We start from the raw sequence: 15,510 nt of genomic DNA, 5'->3' as shown, positions 1-15,510 counted from the left end.
TCTTTGCTTTTTTTCTTCTTTTTTTTTAAAAAAAACAAAAGGCGACGCTATGGTCGCTTCTCGCGACACTGTCGCCTCTCGCCACGCAGGCAGAGGCGAGCGCTATTTCGAAACGCAACGCAACAGAGGCTCGGTGGCGACACTGTCTCGCCTCACGCTATTAGCGCTGAGGCGAGCGCTATTTATAACACTGGTGCTTCCCAATCGTTGATATGTCTTCTAAAAATGATGTTCCATCCTTGAGGTGTCCACATCTCTGTTATAGTCCTATGCTAATGTAGAGCTAAACTGAAGACTTCTGGAAAAGCCACATCCAATCTGCCAACTTCATGCCAATTGTCCTTCCAAAAGCTAGTCTTATTCCCATTATACACTTTGATCTCGGAATCCCTCAACTTACTCCACAGTGATCTAATGGATCTCCATAGACTAACCCCATATGGTGTAGTGACCTCCTTAGTCATCCATTTGTCTTCCTGTCCATATTTTACTTTAATAATGTTTCCCCAAAGGAGTTGATTTTCCTTGTTGAGCCTCCACAACCATTTCATTCTAAGAGTTTTACTATGAATCTTCAAGTTCTTGATCCCTAACCCTCCGAGGTTCTTGCCAAACGTGAGTGCTTCCCATTTCACCAAGTGGTAGCCCTTCCTTTCTTTATTCCCACTCCATAAAAAATTCCTCCTGATGCTATCCAACCTATTGATGACCCCTGCTGGAATGGGGAACAAGGACATCATATATGTTGGAAGTGCATTAAGAACTAAGTTGATAAGAGTCACTCTGCCACCTAGAGATAGATACTGGGTTTTCCACCTGGCCAATTTCTTTTCACACTTCTCTATAACATTGTTCCAAATCCCTATTGACTTAGATTTAACTCCCAAAGGCATTCCAAGATATATTGTTGGTAAAGCCCCTACTTCACCACCCAGAACAACAACTAACATATCCATGTTTGTGACTTCATTGATAGGGTAAAGAAAACTCTTCCTCCGGTTGATATGCAAACCAGAGATTCCTTCGAAAAGAACAAAAATCACCCTGAGATATTTCAGTTGATCTTCTTCAGCATCACAGAATATGAGGGTATAATCAGCATATTGTAAATGAGTCACTTCTAAACTATCATTGCCCCTTCTAGCTACATCAAAACCTTTAATCCACCCATACTGATTGGTTGTTTTAATCATATTGTTAAGACCTTCCATAGCAAGTGATGTTTGGCATATTTCGATATGTGTTGATGTTACTTTACCCATGTTTTAACCGCTTCTTGATGTTATTTGATCTTTAAAATGTCCAACATGGTTTAATTATTGGTTTTATAACTAATTGAGTTGTGTGTGGTGAATTAGGGTGTTTGGAGTGCAAAAATATGAATAAAAGGTGCTCTAGGTAGAGGAAGAGAGATTGGATGCGTCGCATCCAATCTAGAAAAAGATCAGATTTCGTGCACCCTTAGCAGTGAAGTCGGCCCATAGCGTCCACCGTAGCATCCGAAGCTGAGAAGTGGAGGACGAGGTGGATGCGAAGCATCCACCGTAGCATCCGAAGCTGAGAAGTGGAGGACGAGGTGGATGCGAAGCATCCACCGTAGCATCCGAAGCTGAGAAGTGGAGGACGAGGTGGATGCGACGCATCCACCGTAGCATCAATCCCTGAAGTTGATTTGGATTAGAAATAGGAGAACTTTGGCCCACGACTTTGGTACGCAATATATAAGCCAAACACGCCTCTTTTAGGTCATCTAACATATTGGGAAGAGGGAAAAAGCCACGACAAAGCTGTGGAGGCCGGAATTCATCAAGTTTCTTCTTTCTCCCACCAAACTTAGTAATTTTTATGTTTCTTTATATGATTTGTTGTTTGGCTACCATGTCTATGTGGAGCTAAACTTCACGTTCTAGGGTTGTGGTTCTTTCATGAATATTGTTATTCGGATATTGATTTTGACTTCTTGATTTATCATATTAGTTTATTTATTCAATCTTGCACTTAATTATTTAATTGCTTGATCACCAATTGAATATTATCTACGAATCTAGAATTGAACGCGAAAGTGGGAATCCTAAATTGCATACAGGATTGAGTAGGGCAAGTTCTTGAACTCGGGCATCGGGGAACGGATTCGTAGTTAGGATAGACATATACCTAATTGCCTTGCTTGGTTGATTTACAGGAATTATAAATGCGTTCTTGTTGATTCTAACTCCATAGACATATAGGCGTTAGGTTAGCTTGAATAGGCGAGTAAGAACTCGACAGATTCTTATGAGCATTAACCCTGTCAACCAATAAGCTAGATAAATTAGTCGGTCAATTCAATTGAAGAATACAATAGGATTGTTAGATAGCCCATAACCCTAGATCGTTTTCATTACATTGATATCATTAAAATCTGCTCTTTCTCTGTTCAAAGTTTATTATTTATATTTTTCTTATTTAATTAGTTTAGAATAAAATATTTTTGGATTTAATTCTTGTTTAGATAATTGGGATAGTCTAATTTAGTTAATAGTTAATCATAAGTCCTCGTGGGTTCGACATCCGACTTTTAGTCACTTTATTACTTGACGACCGCGTATACTTGCGTGAGTGTGTTTGGTCGCAACAAGTTTTTGGCGCCGTTGCCGGGGACTTAGAAATTTGCTATTTTTCTAGATTAGACATTTTTTTATCTATTCATGTTTTTTATTATTTTATTTTAGTTAGTATTTTTTATTTATTTTAGCATGGCATCTTGGAATAAAAATTATTCGAACGATGGTTATTCTTATTTTGATGATCCTTGTCCATATTGTGGAGGACCCCACTGGTGGAAAAATTGTCAGAATGTTCCCAGGAGCGAGTTGTGCGCACAATCTCAATCCTTTGAGTGGAATATTTGTAATATGTGTGGTGGTCAAGATGGCCATTGGGATGGTTGTCCTAATTTTGTTCATCCTTCTCTGAGCCCTTATTATGATCTTTCTAATGATATTTCTGAGTTTGATAGGGGCAATGAAGTGCAGGATATGGAGCCTGATGCATATATTAGGGATATTCTGAGGCAAGTAGCAGAGCAACAGGATGAACTCAAAAAAGATATGAAAAGAATGAGGGCAGCAATCACAAGAATGAAGGCCAATATGGAAGAATTGAATGAAGAGAGCGAGTACCAGCAAGAGAAAATTTTTGAAAAAGAGGAGATTTTGAGCCAAACTTGGCTGGCAGAACAGGCTGAAAAGTTAGAAATATATGAAGCTCAACATGAGGAACTTACTGATGGGATGAGACACTTTATAGAGGGAAGATCTAAACTGGGACAAGGGATCTATAAATTTGTCACTACTATTCACGACTTGCAAGATAAATTAAATGCAAAGGTTGTTGCGTCTATCGCCCAACAAAATAGTAATGAGTTGTCAGAAGCTGAAAAGGAGCTTATACGCCAAATTGAGGAGCTAAAAGTGGAGAGCCAATCATTCGAGCATATTTCTGTTGATGATGCCCATGTTGAGAAAAGTACACTAGAGCCATGCGAGGTAGCAGATAATGTTATATTTGAAGACTCTAATGTGTGCACATATGAGGATATAAATAGTAATACAATTCTAAAGTTGGGGCGTGTTGGTCCTCATTCTAAACATTTTTCGACATTGTATTTGGATGATGACATGGAAATCGAGTCATCTAAGCCTTTGGAGGAGTCAATGGAAGAGGAACATGATGCCTATATTTTTGAATTTGTCATGCCAAAAAGCAAAAAATACATTCCTCATCTAAAGGCCGAGAAGTGTAGAGTGAAAAATTTATTACTTGGCCCGGTTATCTTTGTAGCCCCACCACTGGAGCATAGCCGCAAACTGGATGCCATGTTAGGGGCTCAATTCATAAGTTCGAGGTGGAGGCAAAAAGTGGTTCACGTCGTGCCGCTACGTTAAATCAGGCGCTTGTTGGGAGGCAACCCAGCGTTACTGCTTTCTTTTATTTTTGTTTACTTTTTATTTTATTTTATTTTTATTATTTTGTAGTATTTATTTTTGTTTTGTAGGATTATGAGCATAGGAAACAAAGCCATTAGAAGAGTGCAAAAGCGAGCTAGATGGTGAGGACTAAGTGTGGGGTGCCCACACAAAGGACGATGCCTGGGGGAAGTCTGAGTACCTCGTGAGCCGCTATTGCTTCGGCCTTTGGCCTACCAGGGAGTCTCGTTTACCCTCTTATTATTTATAATGTGCATTGAGGACATTGCAAAATTTTAAGTGTGGGGTGAGGAGATCGTTTGGATAAGTTTCTGTGCTATTTTAGCTTAGTTGTAGTACTCATTCTTAAGTGTAGTAGCTTTTGTGAAGGAAAAAAAAATGAAAAATTAGAAAAATTGGACTTTTCCCGACGATTGATCTCCTAGACAGTTTTCTTGAGGGATTAAAGTCTAAACAAAAATCCAAAATATATCTTTTAGCTTTCTTTAGGTAGTAATAATCCCCTGTGGTTTTTCTTTGTGCCTCGGTTCTTTTCCATGGGATGTAGTTTGAACCGGGTAGTTTTTTTCTTTCCGAGTAGATTAGGAATTTAGGGAATAAAAGGAGCAAGAATGATGAACCTAGGCGCCCTTGACTTGTTTGATAGTAACATATTTATACTTTCGCATGTGTAGTATCTTCTGTATGATTTGAAATTATTGATGATGCCTTGTTAAAATGGATAGCATGTTTTGTGGCGCCTATTTCTCATTTTCTTGACTTGTGTTCACTTTGCGCTTAATGCTTAATATCTCGTGGCTCCGTGAATACTTGCATTACTTGAGAGTCGGAATGTAACCGTCCTTAATGAGTCATGTGCCATGTGTGGTGAGGTTTTTGTGTAGTCCATGTATTGTACTTGTGTCTAGAACTTGCCCGGTATGTGAGTTGAAGCGAAATTTTAGGTGATGCTCGGTTTGAAAAATGATTTTAGGCTTTCTTTGATCTTTTTGAGCTTATTGCTTATCACAAATAAAATCTATCCCTAGTTAACCCTTTTGAGCCTGTAGACCTTTTATTTGGTACCCACATTACAAGTCTATACCCTTTTTATTCTTAATTGACATTGTTTTGATCCTTTTACCTCTTAAAGCACTTTAATTGTTAGATGAGCGCTAAAAGAAGTAAGAAGGGACTAAGTGTGGGGTGACTTTTGAGTGGAACCAATGAAAGAAAGAAGGATGCACTTATTTTGTAAAATAATACACCACTAGCGGAAATTGAAAGAAAAAAAAAAAGAGAAAAATCTGGAAAAAAAAAAGAAAGAAAAATATAAATGAATAAATTGTTATCTTGTTCTTGCTAGTGGGTATGAACTAAAGTAGTGCTTAAAGAAAAAGGGACTGTTTTGGGGGTGATATTGTTTGTGAAATTGAAGTGGGGTTGAAAAAAAAAATGCTTAAAGTAATTTTGTGATGTATTAAAGTGCTTAGGAGGGTGAGTCACTATTCCTTAAATATATCCTACCCGTACCTTAGCCCACATTACAACCATGAAAAAGTCCTAATTGATTTTAGATCGAGCGAGCTTACATTAGTAGAGATTTACATTAAGGGCAAGCCTATGGTACCAATTGCATGCATGTGACTTCTCTGTGAGAGTGAGCGATTTTCTTTGATATATGTGAGTCATTAAAATATATTTGATCATGAGATTCGAATGTGTGGATTGAACTCGCTCTCTTGTTCTTGTTGTGAGGGCACATGGTTTCACGAGGGATAGGTAACGTTATTAGACTTCTCTATGATGTTGGGTGTTCAAGCCATGAGTACATAGTGACATTGAGTCGGTTTTTGAGGTTAGGGTTGTTGTGAGCATGTTGTCTTTGTTCGAATATGTTTAAAGAAGGGCATAAGTAAAGGGAAGTGTATGTGATGCATAGTCTAGAGCCTAATTGTTGCAAATAACCATGGTCATAGGTGCAGTGTGCTTTGAATGATAAGAGCTTAATTTTGTTTCGTCTACTATATGATGGTTTGTTCGAGGACGAACAAAGGTTTAAGTGTGGGGTAGTGATGTTTGGCATATTTCGATATGTGTTGATGTTACTTTACCCATGTTTTAACCGCTTCTTGATGTTATTTGATCTTTAAAATGCCCAACATGGTTTAATTATTGGTTTTATGACTAATTGAGTTGTGTGTGGTGAATTAGGGTGTTTGGAGTGCAAAAATATGAATAAAAGGTGCTCTAGGTAGAGGAAGAGAGATTGGATGCGTCGCATCCAATCTAGAAAAAGATCAGATTTCGTGCACCCTTAGCAGTGAAGTCGGCCCATAGCGTCCACCGTAGCATCCGAAGCTGAGAAGTGGAGGACGAGGTGGATGCGAAGCATCCACCGTAGCATCCGAAGCTGAGAAGTGGAGGACGAGGTGGATGCGACGCATCCACCCTAGCATCAATCCCTGAAGCTGATTTGGATTAGAAATAGGAGAACTTTGGCCCACGACTTTGGTACGCAATATATAAGCCAAAAACGCCTCTTTTAGGTCATCTAACATATTGGGAAGAGGGAAAAAGCCACGACAAAGCTGTGGAGGCCGGAATTCATCAAGTTTCTTCTTTCTCCCACCAAACTTAGTAATTTTTATGTTTCTTTATATGATTTGTTGTTTGGCTACCATGTCTATGTGGAGCTAAACTTCACGTTCTAAGGTTGTGGTTCTTTCATGAATATTGTTATTCGGATATTGATTTTGACTTCTTGATTTATCATATTAGTTTATTTATTCAATCTTGCACTTAATTATTTAATTGCTTGATCACCAATTGAATATTATCTACGAATCTAGAATTGAACGCGAAAGTGGGAATCCTAAATTGCATACAGGATTGAGTAGGGCAAGTTCTTGAACTCGGGCATCGGGGAACGGATTCGTAGTTAGGATAGACATATACCTAATTGCCTTGCTTGGTTGATTTACAGGAATTATAAATGCGTTCTTGTTGATTCTAACTCCATAGACATATAGGCGTTAGGTTAGCTTGAATAGGCGAGTAAGAACTCGACAGATTCTTATGAGCATTAACCCTGTCAACCAATAAGCTAGATAAATTAGTCGGTCAATTCAATTGAAGAATACAATAGGATTGTTAGATAGCCCATAACCCTAGATCGTTTTCATTACATTGATATCATTAAAATCTGCTCTTTCTCTGTTCAAAGTTTATTATTTATATTTTTCTTATTTAATTAGTTTAGAATAAAATATTTTTGGATTTAATTCTTGTTTAGATAATTGGGATAGTCTAATTTAGTTAATAGTTAATCATAAGTCCTCGTGGGTTCGACATCCGACTTTTAGTCACTTTATTACTTGACGACCGCGTATACTTGCGTGAGTGTGTTTGGTCGCAACAGCAATCACAAACAAAAAAGGTGATAAAGGATCACCTTGCCTTAGTCCCCTTTCTGCTTTGAAAAAACCTATTGGGGATCCATTTATAAGAACTGAAAATCTGGCTGTTGACATGCAGAATTTAATCCAATTTATCCATTTCTGGCCAAAACCCATTCTTTCTAGCAGGCTCAGGAGGAAATTCCAATTGACATGGCCTTTTCAATATCAAGTTTGCACAAGATACCAGGCTTCTTTTGTTTCAACCTAGAATCAATTGCTTCATTGGCTACCATTACAGCATCCATGATCTGTCTACCTTTAATGAAAGCCATTTGTTGATAGTCCACCAATTGTGAAATTACCCTTTTTAGTCTCTGTGCCAAAACTTTGGAAAACAATTTGTAAAATGCTACCTATCAAGCTGATAGGCCTGAAATCCCTTAGTTCCTTAGCACCTTTCTTCTTTGGAATAAGAGCAATAAATGTTGCATTGAAGCTTCTTTCAAAAACCTAAGTTGCTCTGACATGGCAGTTTAGATGCCGTACCCGTGTCGACACGACACTAGTATGGGTATGGGTATGGGATCCGTACCGGATCTGGTCAAACAATTTTGGGACGAACGAAAAAATTCGAGACAATATACAATTTAATTCCCGAAATCTAAACCAAAATTAGGGTAAATTTGAAGAAAATAGCATACCTTATCTAGGAAATCAATCATTTACTTATCTACAACTTGAGAATAAAAAAGAAATCTACACTTTACAAGCTATACATAAGTATTCCACAAAATTTCTCATAATTTAGAGATATTTTTATATTTTTATTTTTTTGAATTATTTTTAGCCAGATCCCCGCACCCGTATTGGTACTAGGATCCGTATCCCCGAATCTTAGAATTTACATCTCGAAAGATCCGACCTCTAGATCCACACCCGTGTCCGAGCAACTTAGTCAAAAACTTCTTTGTCATAAGTTTTGAAAAGCATTCATGATGTCATACTTCACTATCTCCCAGCATTTGATGAAGAACCTCATAGTAAAACCATCTGGGCCAGGAACTTTATCTATTGCACATAGCTTCAAGCAACTTAGCACTTCATTATCTTCAAAGTTACCCTGTAGAGCTTCCTTATCCTCCTCAGTTAAAACTGGGAAATTGTCATAGTGGCATGCATGTCTCCATTGAGTAGTTTCTTTGTACAACTACTGATAATAATCAATAATTTCCTCTTCTATTCTAGATGGCTCCTCTGTTAATTCTCCATGTATCATCAGTTGGTCAATATTGTTAAATCTTTTATGTGCATTTGCTACTTTGTGAAAAAACTTAGTGTTCTTGTCACCTTCTTTTTGTCTCCATGAGATTTCCTCATTTTTTATCAACTCTTCATACTCCATGAATAATGCTGTCTTCTTGATAGTTTCTTCCTCTGTTAAAATTCTGTCTCCAAGCACCTCATCCAGTTCTGCCATTTGACTTAACAATTTCTTCCTTTGATATCCCAGATTCCTCGTCTCACTTCTGCTCCACTCCTTGAGTTTTGATTTGAGAGCTTTTAATTTACAGGACAATATAAAGTCAGGCTTGCCTGAAAATTGAAAGAACTCCACCATTCTTTGACTTTGTCCTTGAAACCAGCTGTTCCTAGCCACCAATTCTCAAATTTAACATAGTTTTTGTTCCTGTTCCAAGTGCCCCCCTGTAGAGCTACTGGAATGTGATCAGATGTTAGTCTTTGCAGTGGAATCTGTTTTATATTACTAAAACTATCATCCCACTCCTCAAAAATCAGGAACTTATCGATTCTGGAAGCCATGTCTTGATTATCCCCTTTAAACCAAGTGAAGCTACTATCTTCTAATCGTAGATCAATTAAGTTCATGTCTTCAATGAAATCAGAAAATTCCACCATACCCCTTGTTCTCCTCCTACAATTCTTTTTTTCTGAAATGAATCTGGTGACATTAAAGTCTCCACACACAGCCCAAGGCCCTTCCATCAATCCCCTTACTGCACTTATCTCATCCCACACTATCCTTCTCTCAATGTAGTTATTTGGAGCAAATACCCCAGTTATATGACATGAAAAATTCTGAAAATGTGCCACAAACTTGCAAGTCAAAGTGTAGCAACCCGTTTCCAGAACTTCCCCCTCCCAGCTTCTACAATCCCACATCATCATGATACCCTCTCTAGTGCCACTAGCCTCCAAGTGAGCAAATCTGATCCATCTTCCTCCCCACACTTCTTTGACAATCTCTCTAATGTCCCCCTCTAGTTTAGTCTCTTGGAAGCATATGATATATGCCTTCAGTCAACTACCAAACTCTGCACAATTCTCCTTTTATCCTTGTCATTCAATCCCCTTACATTCCATGAAACTATTTTGAACTGCATGGATCCAAGGTAAGCATCTTCCTCCCCCTACTCCTTTCCCCCTCGCTCTTGAATTTAACATCGAAATTAACTAGACCTTTTAATTCTTGTTCCCCTTTGAATCTTGTCTTCTTACATACACTGTCAGACTTCATCTTTCTAGCATGTCTGCAACTATCTACTTGTAACAACAATTCCAAGGCCTCCTCTTCATGCCCATGGAAATCTATCCCAAGTAATTTGCCCGGCTTGATCAAATTCTTTTGGACCCATAGTGATGTCTCCCTTGCTGTGACTTGAATGACTTGTTGTTGCTGAATGAGAAGAGGTTCAGCCTCTTCCACTTCCCAATTTTCTATAGCTATGATTGTTGGGTAAATCTTGTGAAGTGGGACTTTTTAAGTCATTAAAAATGACTTGGCCTGCAAAGTCTGGCCCAAAAGAATTATTAAAAGCAGCCTCCTTATTGGGCTTAGCTTGCTGGCCCATTTTAGTTGCTTCATTAAACCCTGCCACCTGCTTCTCACATGCATTTTTTTTCACATATCTTCCAGCTGTCAAAGAAGTACCACCCACATGTTTTCTGTCTTCGAAATCCATGTAAGAAGGGTATTTTTGTACTATAGCACAGTTGGTAACCTTATTTTCCCTCTGGGTAAAGGCAATACCTGGTTCTTGCACTGTATCTTCTTCTCTAATGCCTCCCTCTGCTAATTCCAGTGAGACTTCATATCTTGTCTTGCTTTCCGGCCAGATTGGAATGTGATGAGTGATTCCTTTACAAGTTATGGATACCTCTCTTGGTAGATTCCTCCCATTGTTCCTTACCAAAATTTTGGCCCACTTCAGATGATTTTTTAGCTCTGTTTCTTCTTCAGTAGCCACCCATCCTCCACAGAATTCGCCTATTTCTTGAAAACTTCTCTGCGACCAGAGATGAAGTGGAATTCCTACTACTTTAATCCAGGTTTCTTTGATTTCAATAGCATTTGAAATATACCCTGCCATGGGGTTCCACCATTCTAATTGCAACCTGAGCTTTTTCCAGAACCATTGCCCTAGAATGGTCCTCTCAACCATGTATCTATTAGGGAATTCGAATAAGAACAAATCCCCGTACATCTCATAGATGTTCACCCCAAAAACATTTTTCCAAGTTGAAGTTGACCACCTTCTTATGTCAGCAAGTGTGGGTTTTTCCTTCACCTCTTCTCCAAAACTCCCCACTAAACATCTCTTCAAAGGCCCATTCTCTTGTTCATTAGCAGATTCAGAGATGTCAATATTTCCACTGTTGCAAGTCACTTCTGCTTCTCGAAGACTCCTAGTCTGCCATTTACTATCTTGTACAGCCTTCTTATAAGGATAGTTGGCCTCAGTTAATCTTGGGGGAGCAACTACTGCTACTTTTTTGAGTATTTAATGAAGTTGTTGATCTTAAATGCTACCTCATTCCAACCTGCATTAAAGACTGGTTCAGGAATAATAAGTACTGATCTCCCTCCACCATTTAATGACAGAATACTCATGTATCTCCCATGCTCGTTAAATTTCCTGGTGCAAAAGTGCTCCGAGTCCTGCTCTGAAATTTTCCATCTCGTGACCACTCTATTTTGGTCCTTTGAGGCCTCTTGAAGTGAGAAGCAAATCCATTCCACGATCTTTTTGCTCATGGTCGATCTCCTCATCATCGTGCGACTTCTCTCAACCCATTCGTAACACTCTGAGTTGCTAGCAGACCACCTGGTAATATCAAAAGATTTGAACCCAGTATTAAAGTAAATCCTGTTCTCGCCCATTCCAAAACCTTGGATAGGGATAAGAATGGAGAAAACAACCACAGAAGGTGATTCCTTGAAAAGAGATAACAGAGGGAGGGGAAGAAAGAGAGAGAGGTATCTCCGATGGGAGAAAACCGGAGAAGGAGAGATTCTCCCTCCTAGAGGGGAGGAGAGAGAAGAGTCTCGAAAAGAGTGCCTGAGAGCATTTCAAAAGCTAAAAAACTTCAAAATATTGGCAAAATAATTTTCTTTAATTTCACCCTAACTTTTGTTTTGATTTCTAAAATCATTGTGTATGTCCTGAATACCTCCGTCGATTTTGGTCAAAGTACCCAAAATCGGTTGACCTGATCTGGTATGTAACCCACACCCACATCGTGTCAACACTGGTGCGGCACCCAAAGTGAAGAGTCCAAGCAACTTAGGCTTTAACTTAGGCTTTAACTGCTCTGTAAGACGATTTTCTACAAGGAGATATTGATGTATGTTCCTTTTTGTTGTTCTTGACCTTATTATCGGTTGTTAATATTTTATAACTTCCTATATATTTCTTTTTATACGTAATAATAAGCTTTCATTCTACCATTTATTTGTTATTTTTAGTACAAATAATGTTAGTTAGGTTCGTAATTTAGGTATTAGGAAATCAATATGTTTTGCTATGTTAGACATATATTTCCTTACTATTTTTGGGTGCCTATATTTCCTTGTTATTACATATCTATATTTATTTTATCTATCTACTGATATACTCCCTCTGTTTCAATTTATGTGAACCTATAGTTTAAGAAAAAAGAGAAGACCTATTTTCTAGACATGTTGACTAGCCAACACTCCACATCACATCATGGTCGGTCTAACCACCACTCTATAGAATTTACCCTTAAGTTTAGGTGGCACATTCTTATCACACAAAATACCGGATGTGAGCCTCCATTTCATCCACTCCCCCCAAAACAATAGGTAACATCCTCGTCAATCTCCCCACTACCTTGGATAACTAACCCAAGATAACTATAACTTCCTCTCTTGGGGATGACTTGTGTATCCAGCCTCACCTACACGTCCACTTCATGAGCCAGCTAGCTTTTTCCACCGTACTAAAATTCTATTTGTGAGAGCTCTTTCAGCTCACCTACGGTTATGGATTAGTCAACTTTTCTCACAAATTTTATGAAGAGAAGCTCTTATTTTCATATTTCTAATTCCTTACCTTAATTCTGAATCTACTTCAATTATATAGATAGGGAAAAGTATAAAGCTGAAAAATAAAAAAGATAAAAAAAACCAAAATTTTACTTAAATTATTTATAATTAAACTTATTAAATTAATTGTATATGATCCCAAATATCATGAACGAAAAAGGGCCAAAACTACCCTAGAGTATCGGAATTGGTACAAAATTTCCTTGTCCACCTATTTGAATAAAAATGCCCCCACCATTAGTTTTTTGGGTCGGCCTTACACTTGCTACTACTAGTCCTTTTTGAAGGGAAAAAAACTTATTTAATATCGATGTGTCCTAAACCCATTGGCCTAACTTAAACCCCAACCCAAATACAAACCCACCTGTAACACGCCCAATAATTGACCCGTCCCAATTTTAAACCCTTGTCTTCTCCATCCACCCTACCCCACCAATCACCATTTCCATCTGTCACCCCCCCCCCCCCAAAAAAACCGTGTCAATTTCATATGTTCAGAGCATTTCTATGTAAAAGTCTACCTACTTTTCACTGTTTCTCTCTCTCTCTCTCTCTCTCATCTTCTTTTCCGTTTTTTAGTTTTAATTGTTGGGATTCATTTCTCAACTAACATTGTAGATGGGTATTATTTCATTTTTGTCAAATGGGTCCAATGATGATTTTTTCATTCTTAAAGATTGAAGCTCCTTAAAGTTGGAGAAGGTACTTTTTTCCGGTTATAATCAATCAATGGGATCATCATTTGGGTTTTTCCATTTAAGTACAATCACATTCTCGGAATAGTTTTTTCTGGTTCTGCGAAAATTTTTGATGATTTGGAATCCAATAATTTGATATTTTTGTGCAGATTTTTTAGAGTTCCACCCTAGATCACTATTTTATTGGTGTTAAAGATGTTGAAGTAATTTTCCCGGAAAAATTGATAAATGAAACTTTTTTTGTTCTAATCTCCTCTCTTAAGTTCTCTTTTATTCTTTCTCATCTTTTTTTGGTTGGATGTGATTCTTCTGGTGATGTTCTAGCGATGTTCTAGAGGAGGTGAGGTGATCGAATGGAGTTTAAAATTTTGAATTAATAGGGTTTAAAATTGGGGGTGTGGGCGGGTTACGAGCGGGTTTGAATATTTGGGTTGAGGTTTAAGTTAGACCAATGGATTTAAGACACGTGGATATGAAATAAGTTTTTTTTTTCTGAAAGGGCCGTTAGTAGTAAGGGTAAGGCTGAGCCAAAAAATGAGGGTGGGGGCATTTATTCAAATAGGTGGAGGGACGGCATTTGTGTACCAATTCCGATACTCCAGATTTAGTTTTAGACCTTTTGCCATTTTTCCACCAACCAACAATGGGTATGAAAGCACATACACCAGAACTTCGATTGTTCTGTCTCTGGTGGGTACAACCACTATCATTGTAGCATGGTACTGCTAAAATGGACCCTGGGCCTAACTCGACCACAAAAAACTAACTCATGAAGTGAGGATTGTCCAAGAGTATATAAGAAAAACAACTCATTCCCTCGGCCAATGTAAGACACTTAATCCCCAAACCCGCCTGTAAGTTCAGGACCAGGCATCATGTGTCTCGACAACACAATATGCGGACCTAACGTTGGATAAATCAAGAATAGGGATGGATTTAGCTCTAATATCATCTTGGGCATAACTCAACCTTAAATACTAGCTTGTAAGGTGAGGATTGTACAAAACCGTACAAGAAGACAATAATACATTTCCAAAGAGGAAAACATTTGCTTAACAGCAAAGTGAGTAATGATCATGGGAAAGAACACTGTTATTGGAGCACTAATTTTTTTGATAAGGTAAAGTTTTATTGATAAAAGTACCAAGATGGTACAGAAAATTACATAAAGGAACAGATATATACAGGACAAAGCCCTCATCCAAAGTTCACTCCATCAAACCACAATAATCCATTGAATTAAGTCACTATATATAACACAAAAGCTCCGGAAGAAATCTCGCAAAGCACGAGGAAAGAAGAAACAGCGAATCTCACTATGTATGCCTTAACTACTAATGACACAAAAATATTGATACATGGAGGCACAAATGACATCCTACAACAAAGGGATAAAAGCTAGATAAAGTCAAGTAAGATAATTGACAATCAAGATTCCAAAAGAAAAGATAAGGAATAGTAAAGATTCAGAATAGAAGAAGAAAGACGTGCAGACTCTTAATTATCTCAGAAAGAAAACACAAAAGAAATGAAAGAACTATAGGAAACACTACTTATTATTACAGGAATCACTTACCCCATCAAGTTCTCATATTCTGCAAGCTCCTTCTCTTTAGCTTCAGCTTCCAGTTCCTCCATCAACTGTCGTATTATAAGGTAAGTTATTCCAAAAGAACAGATGTGAAACCTTCAGATTTTATAAAGGACAAAAGGAGAAGGGTGACAGGAGAAATGACCCAAAGTATCACAAAATTACTGACCTGATGTTGAGCCAAAGCCTCAACCTGCTGTCTGTATACCTCAGTTGCAAAATCAGCATCCCATCCTGACATTAACAGGAACGTTATTCATTTGAAGTTCATTCTTAAAAGCATATATTCAGCAAATTAAAATGCTTGCAACCTCAAATATCTAAGATAATTTTTGGTATAACTACCAGTAAAACATTTTTGTTTCAAATCATAGTATTGATCCAATTAATGACCAGCATCGAAGGCCAAATTTGATCATATTCCTCGCATGTAAGACTACAAACTATTTTGGTCTGAAAATTTTCTTATATAGATTGCTAGGTCAAATATTTTCTCGAAACAAAT

The 15,510-nt window shown here is 37.9% G+C and overlaps 1 protein-coding gene across 4 annotated transcripts in view; it reads right to left on the bottom strand.

Moving 5' to 3' along the window:
* The window catches only part of LOC107805182 (protein PHOTOPERIOD-INDEPENDENT EARLY FLOWERING 1), a 44,397-nt gene that overhangs the window by 11,522 nt on the left and 17,365 nt on the right, over nucleotides 1-15,510 (bottom strand). For all 4 annotated transcript variants that reach the window (XM_075252429.1, XM_075252428.1, XM_075252430.1 and 1 more), the window contains 2 exons: nucleotides 15,175-15,239; nucleotides 14,991-15,055 (listed from right to left, as the gene is read on the bottom strand). In XM_075252429.1, the coding sequence (XP_075108530.1) occupies nucleotides 14,991-15,055; nucleotides 15,175-15,239 (130 nt within the window). The remainder of the gene's footprint in view (nucleotides 1-14,990; nucleotides 15,056-15,174; nucleotides 15,240-15,510) is intronic.

The sequence above is a fragment of the Nicotiana tabacum genome, chromosome 4 (assembly GCF_000715075.1).
Source record: "Nicotiana tabacum cultivar K326 chromosome 4, ASM71507v2, whole genome shotgun sequence".
Taxonomy (NCBI): Eukaryota; Viridiplantae; Streptophyta; class Magnoliopsida; order Solanales; family Solanaceae; genus Nicotiana; species Nicotiana tabacum.
The sequence above is the reverse complement of the archived record's forward strand: the minus strand, read 5'-3'. Positions and strand labels throughout refer to the sequence as shown.